This window comes from Carassius auratus, chromosome 25 (assembly GCF_003368295.1).
Source record: "Carassius auratus strain Wakin chromosome 25, ASM336829v1, whole genome shotgun sequence".
NCBI lineage: Eukaryota > Metazoa > Chordata > Actinopteri > Cypriniformes > Cyprinidae > Carassius > Carassius auratus.
Genome location: NC_039267.1, coordinates 19,143,731 through 19,161,927, shown reverse-complemented (window position 1 = coordinate 19,161,927; position 18,197 = coordinate 19,143,731). Strand labels below are relative to the sequence as shown.

At 35.9% G+C, this 18,197-nt stretch overlaps 1 protein-coding gene across 5 annotated transcripts; it reads left to right on the top strand.

Annotated features, from left to right (window-relative positions):
* The first annotated feature begins 128 nt into the window (after positions 1–128).
* On the top strand, positions 129–16,568 carry LOC113043599 (GTPase HRas-like). 5 transcript variants are annotated; one of them, XR_003275756.1, is made up of 6 exons: positions 129–297; positions 7,927–8,056; positions 10,586–10,764; positions 12,993–13,152; positions 14,823–15,055; positions 16,026–16,568. XR_003275756.1 is itself a non-coding variant. In XM_026203093.1 (6 exons), the coding sequence occupies exons 2-5, from the start codon at positions 7,946–7,948 to the stop codon at positions 14,940–14,942; spliced, it is 570 nt and encodes a 189-aa protein (XP_026058878.1). In that variant the 5' UTR covers positions 129–297; positions 7,927–7,945; the 3' UTR covers positions 14,943–14,947; positions 15,981–16,568. The 5 variants fall into 5 exon arrangements, 4 of the variants coding, with proteins under 4 accessions (XP_026058878.1, XP_026058875.1, XP_026058877.1 ...); XM_026203093.1 differs by having other exon boundaries at positions 14,823–14,947; positions 15,981–16,568; XM_026203090.1 differs by having other exon boundaries at positions 130–297; positions 14,823–14,947.
* Positions 16,569–18,197: the final 1,629 nt, after the last annotated feature.

The following is an 18,197-nucleotide window of genomic DNA, read 5'->3' as shown; positions in this document are numbered from 1 at the left end:
ATTGTGGCCCAGGATCACGTCACCAGGACCTACTTAATATTCATAAGCTGAGCCTTTGCCGTGGTGGGATTGGTGACTGGACCAAGGGGAGGGGCTAGTGTCGTTTGGGGCTGGGCGTAGGCTCTACTCCGCACAAACACACACACGCACACACACATACACAAAACACACACACATTTAAACACTACAGCGGAGCACATTGTTCACACTGGACTGTCTGCTACATCTAATGCAGTCCGAGAAAATCTCGGAATAAACGAAATCTCCTGGAGATTGACTGTATCCGGGGAATCAGAGGTAAAGTGACATTTATTTTTGTATTTATTTTAAGCATAAATCGTTAGATTGCAGTGTAATATTGTAAGGTGACCAAGTGGACCGACTCATAGTGGCAAGTACTGTTTACCTAAAACACATATTTTGTATTAATTTACACACACATTTAGTTCATTTGTGGCGATTATTGGTGCGCTTCATAATTGCAAGGATAATGTTTACATATGTGTGGACGATCAGTCATCGATGGACTCCATTAACGTTACTGTTCTGTGCTTTTAATAATCAGCGTTTAATTTTAAAATATTTGATTAAAATAGAAATAAAAAATCATATACTGTAGTATTTATTTATTTAATTAGATTAAGTTGTATCCACCCGTCACAATAAAATCCGTTCAAGCATCTAAACACTGAATCATATTAGTTAACGTTACACTGAACCAAACTCTACAATCGATCAGACTGACCGTTGCTAATTTTCCCGCCAGCTTGTCGTTAACGGAAAAAAATCTCGTCTGTCGATGAATTGTAAACATGTTGTCTGTTGTCTGATTTGTTAAGTTTTGATGTCATCCATGTGACCGTTACGAGGCTCTCTGTATAAACTCGGGTGACGCCCCATAGTACCGGACGAACAATTGCAAATTCCTACTATGGCAAAGATGAGCTCATGCATATTAAGCAGGCCATCCCGTGTTTGCTCCAATGGCGAAAGACTGTTTGATGAATACCAATTAGTTCCCGCTGACGTGTCTTGGTGGCGCGCCAATAGGAAAGGCTCCGCTTATGAATATTAAGTTGCCTCGGCATACTAGGATTCGTAATTTCTGGACGATGAAGAGCAGTGCGGAAGTTTATTAATCTGTTTCAACGCGGATCAAGCAAGTTAAGGTCGCTTGAGTACAAAAGTTTGATATTTTATTGCTCTTGTAGTAGATTTTTATACTTTACAGCGAGTTATGTGGATTTTAATACAAAATGAATGTATTTTTTTCTGAAGCCATAAACTGTTTAGGTAGGTAACGTAATATTATGCATTTTTTTTTAAATAAATTAATAGTCGATTAATCTGTATTTACAGACTCTTTTCCCTTTGAAGAGTACACTAAATTGACATTATGTAACTGTAACTTTTATGCTTTTATGTCTGACTGTGAATCTTAAATATGATCCAGAACCTGCTGAAAAACTGGATTAAGATCTGTTGGTTGGTTTTAGAGGGTTTTAGGCTGGTTAGGTTAAGAAATCAGCTAGACTAGAACTGCCCGTTTTTTTTTAATGACTTTCTTCTTTCAAACAAATTTGGTTTTATTTATTTATTTATTATATTATTTATTATATTTCAAGCTGTTTGATGCCACTCAGCAGGTGCGTCGGTCCTTTAGAAGTTTGATAAAAAGTGTTTGGACCAATGTTGGATATTGTTATCTAAAACTAAAAGTTTTAAAAAAAATCTCAATTACAGGAAAACAAATCTGAAATAAAATATAAATGTTAAATGGGAAAGCTTAAAATGAAAACTAAATGAAAATATAGCAACTAACTAAAATAATAATTTAAAATGGTTTAGGTTGAAGTACTAAATTAAAATAGAAAAAAACTATTTAAAATGACTATAAATATAAATACTATAATAGTATATGAACAATACTAAAATAAACTAATTAAAATATAAAAGGTAAAGTAAATAAAAAGTTTCTGTTAAAGTACTAAATTAAAATAAATTGAAAGTAAAAATAATTAAAATGACTATAAAAATGACAATCACATAGTAAAATTACTAAAACTAAGTTAAAAATAAATGCTTAAATATTATTAAACACTATAGTATATGAACAATACTACAATAACACTGGCTAAGACCAGAAAACCAGACCAGAAAAATATTGTTGCATCATGAATCATTCACTGAGTTTGAGATATATGGATGTGTTCATATTTGTTTTTGGTATTTTATGTATTCTTTCTCCATACCGTGCAGTAATGTGTTCAGACCAGCATTGTCTTGAAGTGTCTGCAGTGTAGGGCAGCACATTCAGGCTAGACAGATGTAATGATCTGGCCAGTGCTGGTTATTTTGGGGGATGATGTCAGTCGCTCGCTCAGCCTGGATCTGTTATGGTTCCTCAGTGTTCGATTCCTTCGTCTCCCATGTGAGCTTCCTTTGACTGTCCAAACTGCACTGGAAATCACTTAGGCCAGCTTCTCTTGTAGGATTGCTGCTCAGGGAAAACCATTTACTTGTGCCCAAACATAATGTCTAGCACTATGTGATTTTCTTGTATTGTGTTTTGTGGGTAAAACGCAGAGCTGATAGTGTCAGTAGGTTTATCCTGAGCGTCCAGAGGGACTGTAGGGTTTCACATTGGCCGCTCATGGTGACGGGGTGTATGTATGCGGCAGATCCCAGAGCCGATGTTTAGTTCTTGCTTTCAGCCCTGCCTGTAGTTTTTCAGTGATAAATCACATCGCTTGACGACGAGAGGAATGCTATTGCTTTTCCTAAGCAATCACACTTACTATATTCACCCGACAGATGATGAAACCAGTGAAAAATGCTCCAGACTTCCATTAAAGGAGGAACCAAGTCATAACCAAAGACCTACTGATGATTCAAAATGAGATATTTAGAGAAGCAACAAATTTGAAATTAGTTATAATTTAGACGAAAACCAATAATAAAGTTTAGGTAATACATTTGGGTAATTGAACCGCTGTGCCTGTGAATCTTTATTAAACACCGGTTACAGCAGTTAGGGTTAGGGTTAGGGTTAGGGAGGTCTATGATGCTTTCTGGTCTTCACAAGCAGGTCTGTTTGCTGGTTTTGGACCGGTTGGGTTGGGAGATCAGCTAGAACAGCCGAAGACCTGCCAGGTTAAACCAGTTAACACCACCTTAAACCAGTGTTGAATATTATATTCTAAAACTATTTCAAATCATTTTCAGTAATTGAAATTAAAGGGTTAGTAAAATGAAAATTAGCCCATGAATTACTCATCCTCAAGTCATCCTAGGTGTATACGACTTTCTTCTTTCAGACGAATCCAGTTGGAGTTGTATAAAAATGTCTTTGATCTTTCAAGCTGTTTATAGTTATCACTATTACATATATTACCTATACACTGAGTTATTTGTGACGGCTCGTCACTATCAAAATTGACCACCACAAATATATTTCCCAAAAGGCTTGTACTTCGTTCAATAAAATGTTTACAGGTGATAAAGATAACAGTAAAGTTATTTGGAAACGAGCCACATCTCAGTATTTCAGATGAACAGAGTTGACATATTGCTACTCTAGCATTATTTTTTTTTTAAATAATTATTATTAAAAAAATTTAAATGGTGAAGTGTGTTCACTCTGCTAACATTTTTATCGATGTTGTGTGCTTGAAAGGGACGCAGATGGAGTCAAAGTGCATCGTTTGAGATTCAGTTTTGGTCAGTGAATTCAACCCCTAAAAAATACTTATTCCAAAATCATTAGGTTGGCAATGGCGTAATATTTAAGCTTTCTTAAGATTTCAGTCCCCTCCTAGAGATTTCAATCTACAACCATCAAACTCAAGTCAGTCCTTCAGACTGGCCTGACTCGGGTCGCAATATCTTTACGAAATGACTCGACTGAAGTTTTTAGTTAAATGTCTGATCAAAACTATAAAAAATATTTTTTAACAACATGAAATTATGCTGGCAACATGTTAAAACACTAGCAATGGATTAAAATATATTAGCAAAGTGTTAAACCATGGCAGCAGAATGCCAATTTTGGTTAGAAATGTGCTAAATGATAAATCTTGTTAGCAGCTTGCTTAAACATTTTAGTAGTCTGCTAGAACATATTAATAATATTTCATTGACTTTTCGTGAAATCTTACAAGCTTTTCAAAGTTATTTCCGACTTTCAAACAAGGCTTTGTCAGGCCAACATCAAAGTTTGTTTACAAAGTCTGTTTATTTAACTAGTTGGTTTGCCATTTCGGCTGAATATTTTCGGTTGCATCACTTCTACAATCTTAGGTTGGAAAGTAACTCTCTAGAAACCTCGTACCAAAAACACTTTCGTAACTGCATGGCAACACCCAGAAAACACACTTAAGACATTTTTTCACTGCAGGACACCGAAGTGTTGTCTGAGGTTTAGACGGTTTATTCCCAAACAGCTCAGGACTACGGGGGCTCATTAGGACCCTTTTGAAGCCCCACAGCACTTTGGCGCTAATTATGAGTCTTCGAGAGCATGGGGATGGAGATTCCCTGATGGGACATGCAATCTGTCTCTACTGATCCAGTGTTCATCCCAAACAACATGTCACACTGATAGAAGGTCCTAACCAAACTTTCATTGCCCTGTGTGTGTGTGTGTGTGTGTTTGTGTGAGAGAGAGACTCATTCATCCTCCCCTTGCTGTGTCCTAGTTTAGTTGGAAGGCTTATTCAAATGATGTCCTATATTTGGGCAAACTTTGTTCATCCGTGTTAAATTGAAACTGAAAGTGGCACTGTCTGTCGCTCACCTACAGATTTTACAAAACAACATCAGAAACGCATAACTAACTTCTCTGAAAATGACTAACGCACTTTCAGTTTCTAGTGACTTGCTGATATCAACAGGCTTTTTAGCCACAAATTATGACATATTTACTTTCTTAACAACTGCATCTCACTTCGCGCAGTTTATCAGTGCTTGGAATTTGAGTCAAAATATAATCTTTCTTTGGAATGTAATCATTTGTAATGTAAATGTAATAATGAAACAACATTTCTTTTGATGTAAAGCATGAGGGTGTGGCAAAATAAATAAATAAAATTAACCAGTGATATACACGTACGAGTGTCTATCATGTGTGGACTCCCTACCCTTTGCCTTTAATAGCTCAGTCGCGTGTGTGTGTGTCGTTACTCATTAATCGTCCAGCACTCGCAGATTGTTTCAGTCTCCACAGGACCAAGAAACATTATGTTTTTATTAATCATTAACGCTGCAGAGTGCAGACACACCTCAGTTGATGACAAATAGATATCTAATAGTAAAACCCCACACCCTGGGATTAATATAGTCTGTCTGGTGATGTGCTGTCATGGACATTCACCGCTGTTGTGTCTTAAAGTGAACTCTGTAGTGAGTTATGTCTTATAGCTGGGTCAATGACAAGAAAGTGTGTCTGCAATAAAGAAAATGCAACTCTCATAATGACTTATGTAAGAATATACTGTATTCATGGAAAGTATTATTGTTTTTTAATTGTTTTTAAATGTCAATTTCAAGAAAAGTTTAAATGTAGCACTAATAGCACCAAAAATGTCATACGGAGTGACCATCAAATATGCAAAAATTAATGCACAGAATGACTTTAATAAACTTTTTATTATTATTTCTAAATTAAAATTCTTTTTAACATTATTTGGGGGAATAACGTTAAAAATCAAGAGTGGTGCGACTGTCCTAATATAATGATTAAGAAACAAAAGTCTCATTAAAATAATGAATTTCTTGAAAATTATGCTAGTTTGGTATTTTTTTGTGATTAATATTTCTTAGAAAGAAAAAGTGCTTCTCTGTTTGTTGTTAATATTCTTTCACCAAATGAAAGTCATGTGGTACGACCAACATATGGGGGAAATAAAATTAATTTGTAGTGACGTTGACTTGTCATTTGCAGGAAAAAAATAACTCCAGTCAAATAAGGCAATACTATATACAATGACTTGCATTTGTCAGGAGCTGTTTTTTTCTTTAGAAATGTAGATGTAATGAAACCACATGACCTCACAGTCAGGAAAACAACATCAACCAGCCGAAACCAGAGACATCCAGCCTATGATGATAAACCAGTGAGGGACGGACGGTAGCTGGCGTTAATGTTGTTTTAGACCGTGTTGAAACTTGAACTGAAACCCACAAAATGATCAGTTATCACATCAGATAAAACCTTGGAGCGCTGCAATCTCGGGTCTTATTTCAGGTTCCAGAATGCTTTTCATATTTCATGGTTAATCTTCCTTGCAGTTCTGTGCGAGTTTGTTCACTGAATACTAAACAGGGGAACATGAAAGAGCTTTCCAGATTTCTTTAGGATACATTCTCCATGATTCGTGGTCTTGGTGGACTAAGGGGGTGTTTACACAACACCGTTTTTAACTAAACACTGAAACGGTTTTATGTCTTTTGGTCATTCTTTTACACAACAACAGTATTTCCCTTATCAAAATTAACCAGTTTTATTATGAAAATTAAGAGCTGTACCAGTAGTTCTACCACTGCAAGATTGCGATACTGTTTGCGAATGTTTGTTGCTAGCGAGGGAACGTGTGATCATAGTTGGCTAACAATGCGTTTAGGAAACACATCCCAGATTGGCTGTTCAGTATGGAAGCTCATTTTCACCACTGAATAAAAAAGTGAGTTTACTTCTCACAATTCAGACAATTTCTTTCTCAGCATTGCATGATATAAGCTAACAATTGTGAGATATAAAGTCAGAATACTGGAATATAAACCCGTAATTGCAAAAAATAAAGTCAGAACTGCAAGATAAAAAATTGCAATTCTGACTTCGAGGTATCTCGCAATTCTATTTTCCAGAATTGTGAGATATAAACTCAAACGAAGGTTATAAAGTCAAATTCTGAGGGGTAAAAAGGCTCATATGGTCTCATAATTGTTAGCTTATATCTCATAATTCCGACTTAAAATCCTGCAATTGCAAGAAAAAGTCAATATTGTGAGTTATTATTTTGCAATAATTCCTATTTCTCACAATTACGAGTTTATATCCCTCTGTTCTAACTTTATAACTCACAATTGAGTTTATATCCTGCAATTCTGACGTAATTTTTCAGAATTACAATTTCTTTTCTTCTCAGAACTGTGTGATATAAGCTCAATTGCGAGTAATATTAATTATTGCAAGATGAAACTCAATTCTGACTTTTTCTTACAATTGCAAGTTTATATCACACAACACTGACGTAATAACTTGCAACTCAATTCTGAGAAAAAAGTCACAATTGTGAGAAGTAACCATGCAATTGCGAGAAATAAAGCCGTAAGTGTGAGCGGAAACAGACTTCCTCGGTTCAGCTTTAGAACACGACAAAAAAAATTGGTAAAATGACAAAGCTAGCAAAATACGCAGTGCTGCTTTGTTTATAGTTTGTATATTCACAGTCCTAGCACTTACAGTTTTTCTTTTAAGAGTAACACACACAAATGACTGCCACCTACTGGTATTAAGAGTAATCTCCTCTCAAGCAGCTGCAGAACATGATACGTCATTGACTGTAGTCTTTGTGTTGTGTTCAAACATAACTAGTTGGCTGAGATGTAGTTGACATGAAGCAACACCACAGTCAGCTTTTTTCACCGCTAGTTTGGTTTGCTGTATTTGGTCCTTGATTTGTATGAATAACTACAGAAAAACCTCCAAAGTGCACCAGCTTGTAATAATTTGCAGGCTTTAATTGAAATGTAAATTTGAGAGAGTGAGACTTTGGACTTCTCATATGCCCATTTCAACTTATTATGAATCCTTTCCTAAACGTACAAGGCCTGAAGAGGATCTTTGTCGTGTCTATAATAGAAATCAGTGAATCTGGATGCAGTGGAGGTCTGTCTGTATTGATGGTGCTGCTGGTTTCTCCTCAGGTTGAAGAGGAGGGAAGGAATGACTGAATATAAGCTGGTGGTGGTGGGCGCTGGAGGCGTGGGCAAAAGCGCTCTCACCATCCAACTCATCCAGAACCACTTTGTGGACGAATACGACCCCACCATAGAGGTAACACTTGTGTGTGTGTGTGTGTGTGTATTTTGTCCATGCAATAGGAGTTATGACCCAATGTTGTTTTGAAGCTGCAAGTTTAAAGTTTTGTTATTGTAGCTGCATTATTGTATTAGATTATTACACGTGTCGTCATCATCTTTTTTCATTTCATGACGGGTGACAGTCAGTGTTTGGGTGCAGTACTGCCACCTACTGTGTTGGAGTGTCAACCAGTTACTGGCACTGGATTATTGCAGATAATCATACGATTGTTTTTGTATGTGCAATATTAGCATCAGTATTTCACTTTTTAAATATCATGGTTATTGTCACTGCGACATCCCTAATCCACAGTATATCATGCTTTACCGTAGGGCTGTAAAAATTTGGTAACTCTTTACAAATAGGGTTTCATACATTACCAATACTTAATTACATTAGTTAACACAAACTAATAATGAAAGTAGAGATGCACCGATCGGCCAGGGATCGAATCGGACGATTTTCCACAAGATTGGCGACCAGCTGATCAGTTTTACTTCTTTCCGATTTCGAGCCGATCTGGGGAGCGTTAATTGCAATACAATTTCCCATTGCCAACCAACTAAGTTGCTAACAGGTTAGCAACTATGCTTTTGGGAAACGCACCCCTGTTTTGTTACCAGCGGGACAGGCAATAACGTCACGTCAGCCGCACATTCTCGCTCTCTTCTCTCCGACGACCCCTTCTCTCTCACACATGGAATTGGAAATCGGCAAAAATTGGTATCAGCAGATCAGACTAACAAAAAATCTGAATCAGCCAAGAGAATTGCAATCGGTCCATCTCTAAACAAATGCATTTATAAATCTTAATTTAATTTTTTTTAACAGTTATCAAATGTGTTTGTATTAACTAACATGAAAAAAGAATTTAATTTTATAAATACTGTAAAATATATATATATATATATTGATCTTAATGTTAGAAAAATAGCTGAATATTAATCACCCTCAGGCCATTAAGATGTAGATGAGTTTGTTTCTTCATTAGATTTGGAGAGATGTAGCATTGCATCACTTGCTCATCAATGGATGCTCTGCAGTGAATGGGTGCCGTCAGAATGAGAGTCCAAACAGCTGATAAAAACATCACAGTAATCCACAAGTAATCCACACCACTCCAGTCCATCAAGGCGTTTTTAACTTCAAAAGTCCATAATCCATTATTTTGCTTCAAGCAGTGGAAAAAGTCATCTCATCTGAATCAGGAGAGAAACGATCACAGATCAAGCACCGTTTACAAGCAAAAACATTCCAAAACAGCTCTAAACAAATATATGGGTGGAAATTGATGTGAGAGACAACTGGTGATACAGTGTTATTATGCGTTACAGACTCATATTTTAGCCAGAAGCAACAGTAAAGTTAAATCACAATAGTAATAGATTTATGGAGGCTTTTGGTTTTCAAGTCATCAACTGATGAGTGCTGTGGATTACTTGTGATGGTTTTATCAGCTGTTTGGACTCTCATTCTGACGGCACCCATTCACTGGAGAGCATCCATTGGTGAGTAAGGGATACAATGCTACATTTCTCCAAATCTCATGTCATACATTCTGTCATTAATTAGTTACTCACCCTCATGTCCTTCCAAACCCGTAAGACCTTCGTTCATCTGTGGAGCAAATATGAACATGTTTTTAAAGAACTCCGAGAGCTCTCTGACCGAATGAAATGTATGCATCATATGTATGCAGTCTACATTGTTAACACTTTGATCTGAAGGAAAACAACGTATCGTTTCATTCAGTGGATACTCTCTTGAATGGCACGCAGAGGAGACGAATTGTTGAATAAAGTCTAATAAAAATTGTTGAATAAATAGCCTTGATCATGTAAGGATGCTTGCTGTCTATGGGAGGGTCGGAGAGCTCTCGGATTTCATCAGAAATATCTTAACTTGTTTTCTGAAGATGAATGAACGTCTTACTGGTTTGGAACGACATGTGGCTGAGTAATTGATGACTGAATTTAAATTTTGGCTGAATCTTTATTTGTTTTGGTTCTGGTACATCCTTAGCTTTCTTGTACTGTATGTTATGCTTTACGAAACTGAGCAGTGGTCCGTCTCTTCACTATATCTCTCAGCATCACTGCTCCATCCCCACCATTCACTGACTCAGTCTGTGTGTTTCTCTGCACACTCAGTGTCAAATAAACCACAGTTTCCCCACGGCCTGTGTGTGTGTGTGTGTGTGTGTGTGTGTGTACGTGCTTCTACACGTCTCTCTCTGTCATCTTTTCCCGCCACGCCCGTCTCTGGACAAACAATGCCCTTTTTATGGCTCAATCTCTGTGCGCTAACACACACGTCTGACAGGACACAACTCAACCATCTCCGCTGTCTGTTTACTGTTTCAGTCCCCGTCTCCCTCTCCCCAAAGTCCTCTATTTGGCACATTTAAAAAAAGACATCAAAACATGTCCACGTGTGTGAAATAGCGGAGTAAGAAATAAACCAGAAACGGTCAACAAGAGGTTGGTGTTGATGTGTGTGCAGGACTCGTACAGAAAGCAGGTGGTGATCGACGGAGAGACGTGTCTCCTGGACATCTTGGACACTGCGGGTCAGGAGGAGTACAGCGCCATGAGGGACCAGTACATGAGGACAGGAGAGGGCTTCCTCTGTGTCTTCGCCATCAATAACACCAAGTCCTTCGAGGACATCCATCAGTACAGGTGTGTGTTTCAACATGAAACCTTCGGTCTCTGTCCTCAAAATATATCTTCAATATCATTGGTTTTATCTTGAAGAAAATGGATATCAGGGAAAAAAATTGGGTTGAAAAAAACATTATTATTATTATTTTTTTCTGTGTTAACTTTAAAATTCTATATGTAGACAACTTCTGTTATGACTGGCTAATAAAAAGTCCTGTTTTAAAATAAATAAAAAGACATGAATAAACATGAAAAGGCAAAAACAGTGGGGTTTTTGTTTTAATCACAAATCAACTTTAATTTTTTTTGTACAAAAAACTTTCTATAAAGATGATTATCAACTATGTTCTGAAAGATATAACAGAATGATTTGATATACCACTTTTTTCTTCAGCCAAAATGTGTGAGAAATGGCCGTAAACGGGATTTCGCAATAGAAACAATGTATCTATAAACTGTATCTAATTTGCATATTAATGTGTTTTTGGGGCAACGTAATGAAAAAACTAAGCGTAATAGAGTATTAATTGGCGAGATGTTCATAATAATGTTATATTTCATAGCAATATTGAAATATAATAAATTTCCCCATTTATTTATGTCTCCCAAAATACGTAATAAACATGATTTTAGTCCCGGTGAAATTGAAGTCCAGTTTCACAACAGAAAGTCATATTTGGGTTTGAAACCCCATAACATTTTCCAGAGATGTTGATTTATGACAAACAATTTGAAAATTAGTCCGATTTAAATGATCAAATTATTATGACATATTTCCATAACTTAAAGCTGCGGTAGGTAACTTTTGACGCTCTAGCGGTTAATAAACAGAACTGCTTGCGTCTTGCGGAAGAACATCGTAGCCGGAACTACTTCTCTCTGTTTATGTCTATGAAGAATCACAAAGGTACTGGGTTACTCCGCCGCGGTACCCCCGAAGCAATCTAAAATAGTCAGAATATAAACACTTATTATAGGTGCACCCTAGTGATTCAGGACAAGATAAAAACACGGTTTGGAAAATGGATTCATGGTGTACTCGCTTATTATATACATTTTTCTACATTTTGAACACAAACAAAGCTACGGACCGCAGCTCTGATTGGTTGTTTTTTACCGGGAGCGCATGACTTTCTGCAAATGGCAATAGGAGCACTGGGAGGAGCCAGAGGAGCTTGATTTATTCACAGATTATCTGTCTCATATTCTACTGTCAGGACATAATGACAGGTTTAACAAATACGTAAAAAATACATTTTTACAAAAGTTACCTACTGCAGCTTTAATGAATGTCAAGGCTTTTTTTAAAAAGACCACGGAGAGGGAGTGGTCACGAAGAAACATCCAATCATGTAGTATCTGTGAAAAGCCCTGGATGTGCTCTTCACAGGACGTTCAGACTCAAAACTGTGGCATGTGAGGACTCTCAGAGAAATCGCTGGAAACTAAACTCCACAGCTGTCTGTCTCTCTTAATTTTGGTGTGAAATATGACCTGGAATAACACTTTTTTTTTTAAGTTACTAAGGCCAAGAGTCAAAGCTGATGTGTTAAACTGCAAATCACACAAAGAAGTGTGACGCCTCCTTATGTGAGCTCATCAACCCTGTGACCCCTGAAAACATCTTAGCATTGATTCAGAGAGAGAGAGAGAGAGAGAGAGAGAGCTTTCAAGGACATGAAAGGAGAAAGCAAAACGAGGATGACTGGATTACATCAATCTGGTTGTTGTTTGTGTGTAATGGGGTCTAGATAATGTATTTGTAATAGATGAAGTACAGGTCTCCGTGGGGAGCAGTAGTGCACTGTTTAATATTTTTAATATTATACACACTATCAGTCAAAATAGAGTGATTTCTGAAGGATCGTGTGACACTGGAGACTAATGATGTTTTACATGTTTGAGCTCTTTAAAGCCGGATGGATTCTGATTGGCTGTCGTTGTGATTTTAATGGTATCTCTAACACGTTTCATTATTATTATAGTTTTTGTGTGGATTTTCCTTTCCTCGACGAGCGATTTTTAAAACATTTAAGAGTTTTATAGAAAGGTCCTTTAGTTTACTGGAGCTGTCCTGTTGAACTTGAACAGCACTTGGTTGCAGTTAATTTGGGGTTTCCTGCTCTGCAAAGAAAGGACACCGATGGTATGATGAGGATGTGCTGTGTGTCTTTAGCTCATTGTTGAATGAAGTCAGGTTTCTGCAGGTGTAGTTATGTCTGGTTGTGTTTGACCGTGGCTCTCAGGGAGCAGATCAAGCGGGTGAAGGATTCGGATGACGTGCCCATGGTGCTGGTGGGTAACAAGTGTGACCTCCCGACCCGGACGGTGGACACACGGCAAGCGCAGGAGCTCGCCCGCAGCTACGGGATCCCCTTCATCGAGACCTCCGCCAAAACACGACAGGTGACTCTTTGAAAGAATAACACATCTAATTTTATTTATCTAATTACTTGCAGCAAAACTAATGAGACGGTGTCTAGTTTCAACATTTCCTAAAGTGTAGTCATCGGAGTAAACTGTGTCCAAATTAATTGACCCACCTACAATAGACTGTTTCTGACTAGGTTTTTTTTAGCATTGCTTTTTGTTTTAAGATTTGCATTGTGCTGTTTTGTGTTTTTGTATGTTTTTTTTTTTTACCTTTGCTTTTTTGTGTTTTTTTTTTTTGCTTTTTTTGTATGTTTTTTTTTTACTTTTGCTTTTTTGTGTGTTTTTTTTTTTACTTTTGCTTTTTTTGTGTGGTTTTTTTTTTTTACTTTGGCTTTTTTGTATGTTTTTTTTTTACTTTTGTTTTTTAGTATGTTTTTTTTTTACTTTTGCTTTTTTTGTATGTTTTTTTTTTACTTTTTTTTTTTGTATGTATTTTTTTTACTTTTGTTTTTTAGTATGTTTTTTTTTTACTTTTGCTTTTTTTGTATGTTTTTTTTTTACTTTTGTTTTTTTTGTATGTTTTTTTTTTACTTTTGCTTTTTTTGTATGTTTTTTTTAATTTTGTTTTTTTTGTTTGTTTTTTTTTACTTTTGATTTTTTTTGTTTTTTTTTTACTTTTGCTTTTTTTGTATGTTTTTTACTTTCGCTTTTTTTGTATGTTTTTTTTATTGTTTAGGGTTTTTTTTAGCATTTCTTTGTTTTGTTTTAAGCTTTGTGATGTGTTTGTTTGCTTTTTTGTGTTTGTTTTTTTCTACTGTTTTTATTAATTTTTTTTTTTTTGCATTGCTTTTTGTTGTGAGCTTTTAAACAAAATTAGTTTGCTTTTTTTTTGTTCCTTTTTCTCTAATGTTTTTTTTTTTAGCATTGCTTTTTTAGTTTTGAGCTTTGTAATGTGCTTGTATGCTTTTTTATTTTTGTGCTTTGTTTTGTGTTTTTAGTTTAGTTTTGCTTTTTGATGTGTACAAGGTCTTTAAAGAAAGATTTCACCCCAAAAATAAAAACACTCTCATGATTTACTCCTAGAAGTAATTCAGACGGGAAGGTTTTCGGTTAATTTTCCTTTTTGGCAAAAATGTTAGTTCAATGTTTGCAGGCCAATTCATGCATACATTGTTTTTGCATTAAAATGAGTTGCCTCTATTATTATTATTATTATTATTTTAATTATTATTAAATACTCTTTCTTATTTTATTTTACAGCACAGTAGTGAAAAAAGCATAACAAACCCCCCCACCCCCACCTCAAAAAAGTAATTTTATTAGTTTGCATGCATGTGAACCAATGATCAAACTAAATGTTTATATTTTTCTTTGTATACGATACACCCCAAAATGTTCTATTAATTCCCATAAATTCCGGGTAAGTTTCAAACATTCTCCAGACGAAGTTCCCATGGAAATTTACCGGATATTTTCCGCCCTTTTGCAACCCTAGCTGTAATTCTCCTCACGGCCACCTACACACACACACACACACACACACACACACACACACACAGAGAAGGGTGTGTTGTATAACACTGCAGGGAATGACTCACTGCCGCTTCTGTGCACAGAAGTGTTTCTCTGAGCTTGATCTGGTCTGGTCAGGCACTGATTGGTTGGTGTTTCTCCCGGTGTGTGTGTGGTGTGTGTGTGTGCAGGGTGTGGAGGATGCGTTTTACACGCTGGTGCGAGAGATCCGTCAGCACAAGATGAGGAAGCTGAACCCGCCGGACGAGAGCGGACAGGACTGCATGAGCTGCCGCTGCGTCGTGTCGTGATCCAGGTGCCACACACACGAAGGACATAACACACAGGAACCAGTCAAAACAAACCACACATCAAACAACCACCACAGAACTGCTGAGAAACGCCTCTTGAATGGCCAGCACTTGTGAGAGAGGAATATTACATTTATGTTTTTATTAGTGGCGTTTGTTTGCTAAAGCAAGCATCAATGTTACTATTACGGTCACTTTCTATAATGGGATTTATAAACACGCCATTCAAAAGTCCAATTATTTTAAATGTTTTTAAAGTCTCTTCTGCTCACCAAGGCTACATTTATTTGATCAAAAATTCAGTGAAATCTGGATTTCCCGCGTCATCGCTGATCTGATTTGTTTTCTAGAAACATTTCTGCAGATTATTTGACAAAAAGAAACAACATTTTAAACTTAGTGTAATTCACATTTTTAAACGTATCTAGTTTTTTTTATATTAATTATGTTATTTATTTGTTTACTTATTTAAAATTAATTATTCTTAACAAGAATAATAATATTTATTATTATAATTAATATCATTGTGTAGTCATTTAAAACAAAACTGGTTTAACTTCTATTTTGTCTTCAGCTGATAACATGACTGTGCAATAAAAACATAATAAAAGTCATACATCAATTCAACACCATTGTCTTCTTAAAACAAACAAAAGAAAACATTTAGCAAAAATATTGTGAAATATCAATTTAATATAATTTAAATATAATATTTACTAATTAAAATTATAATTTTTGGCGTACCATATTTAATATTTACAGTTTATTTATATAAATAAACACAATATTTACACAGAGACTTTTATGACAGTTAGCAAAAATTGAGTTTTTATTACTGTGCATATTATTATAAAAGTTTAAAGTTTGTACATTATAATTGTACTGTACGGTCTTTATAGATTTTGGTATACTTCAATAAATAATTCTGTAAACATGTAAACAGTCAGACACATTGCGTTAATGAGAATTAGCAGCAAAATGACACGACTTTCATTGGTAGAAGTAAAGCAGAACGTAATTTCTCTGTTGGTTTTGCAGTGGAATATGACGCAGATCGTCACCTTCCTGTGTTGTGTTCCTCAGCTGACGGCGTGTCGGGAGAAGTTTACCCATGGTCCCGTGCGGCAGACTGCACCAGAGAGGGAGGTGACGAACATTAGCGACGGGACGGTGAACAGCACTAATGACTGAGCCGTTCTCCTCTCCATCGGTGACCCCAGTCTGCCAGCGCTGGGCTCCTCCCAGGATTTCTGCTCAATTATTGTTCCTGATGTCTCAACACTGGCCTGAAGCGGACTCTGCTCGTCACAGGACACACACACCTTCCTCCGCTCCGACTGGACACTAGTGACCTCATCCCACGACCCCCGTCCCGCCGCAGGAAAACACACACACATATACACATACACACGTGTGTGTTCATGTCTGTAGAAATAATCAGGAGGAGTGTTTAACAGTGTGCTGTTAATGTGTACGCTACCAACGAGCGTTTCCAGTAGACTATTAAACAGACTGAACTTTCCTGAATAAAAACTCCCGAGTTGTTTGGAGAAAGTGTGTGTGGAAATCTCATGATGTTGAAAAGATCTAACATTTACCTCAATAAACGAAAAAAATAAAAACCTTTATAATGTAGAAGCTAGTGCTTTCAAACGCATCCAAATGTTTTTGTTTACATAATATATGTGTGTGTGTGTGTGTGGTGTTTATTTGTTAAGTGTATATAAATACACACACATACAGTGTATATTTTGAAAATATTTACATTTATTTATTTATATTACTATATATATTTAATATATTAGCATTTTTCTTAAATATATACATGCATGTGTGTATTTATATATACATAATAAATAAACAGTACACACACACATATATATATTATGTGAACAAAAATGTTTATTTTGGATGGGATTAATCACTTGACAGCAGTAACAGAAACATAAGTGAGGAGATAATATCAGATGGTTCATGTCTTATTTAATAATTAAAAAACTGCTTGCACATAAAATCTTTACTTTTACACTTTTCTGAAAGCTGAGAGTCAAGCGGCAGAAGCACACACCAAATCTGCAAAACCGTACACTAATTCTCCGACTTTGACTCCGTTTTCAGTCATAAAACACAACATAATTCTTTATGTAACACACAAAAATCTAAGAGGAATTAATATTATGGCAAAAGTGTTTGCAAATGTTTGCTTTTGAGATGTTTTGAATCATTTTGCATTTCTTGGATTTGTGTGTAAAGTAAAAAAACAACAAAAAGAGGCAATGTTTTGAAAATGTAAGCAGTTAAATAAAACTAATAATATGGGCATTGAAGTATTACTGTGAGAAGGTTTTTTTCCTTTTTATTCTTCTTCTTGTTTAGTCTCTTCTTTAGTCTCTTCTGCTCACCAAGGCTGCATTTATTTGATCAAAAAATCAAATAAATATAATAACAATTTAAGAGAACCCTTTTCTATGTGAATGTATCATAAAATGTAATTTATTTCTGTGATCAAAGCTGTATTTTCACAATCATTACTCCAGTCTTCAGTCACGTGGTCTTCAGAAATCATCAAATAAGTACAGCTTTGGTGACCAGAAGAGACTTATTTAAAAAACATTATAAATCTTAGTGATACCTTTGACCGTGTGTGTGTGTGTGTGTGTGTGTGTGTGTGTGTGTGTGTGTGTGTGTGTGTGTGTCTCTCTGTATATGTGTGTTCCTTTCTTACTCACAATTTGAAAAACAGTGGTAAACTAAGATCCCACAGCAGATAAATAACAGTGACGTCATATTCACTCACATTTTATGAAGTTGTGTTGGTCTTGTCTGTGGAGGTTTATGCATACATGTACAATGTGAACCAACCTTAACTGAGAATGGCAAATGAAAGATGATAAAATAGACCACAGGCATATATATATATATATATATATATATATATATATATATATATATATATATATATATTTGAAATACATATCATAAAGTATACATTGTAAAGTATGAAAGTTATGCGTCTATTTTATAATATTAAACGGAAATTATTTGTAGGACTTTTATTTTGAAGATACCAACACTCTCCCACCGGAAGTGAAGTTGTGGTGACGCTCGCGTCGTTCGTCTTGTTTATCTTTCTCGAGATGAATGCTATTCGATTTGACCTATATTTATTGAATTCTCATTAAGCAGCTATTAATTGGACTTTGTTAATGAGTAATCACGGTGTCTGGAGTGTGTTTGTGTCAGGCAGCAAGCGTT

Coding starts and splice junctions, on each gene's coding strand:
- LOC113043599 (XM_026203093.1), top strand. CDS start 7,946: ATGACTGAATATAAGCTGGTGGTGGTGGGCGCTGGAGGCGTGGGCAAA. Junction 10,765..12,992: donor GAGGACATCCATCAGTACAG/GTGTGTGTTTCA, acceptor CGTGGCTCTCAG/GGAGCAGATCAAGCGGGTGA. Junction 13,153..14,822: donor CCTCCGCCAAAACACGACAG/GTGACTCTTTGA, acceptor GTGTGTGTGCAG/GGTGTGGAGGATGCGTTTTA.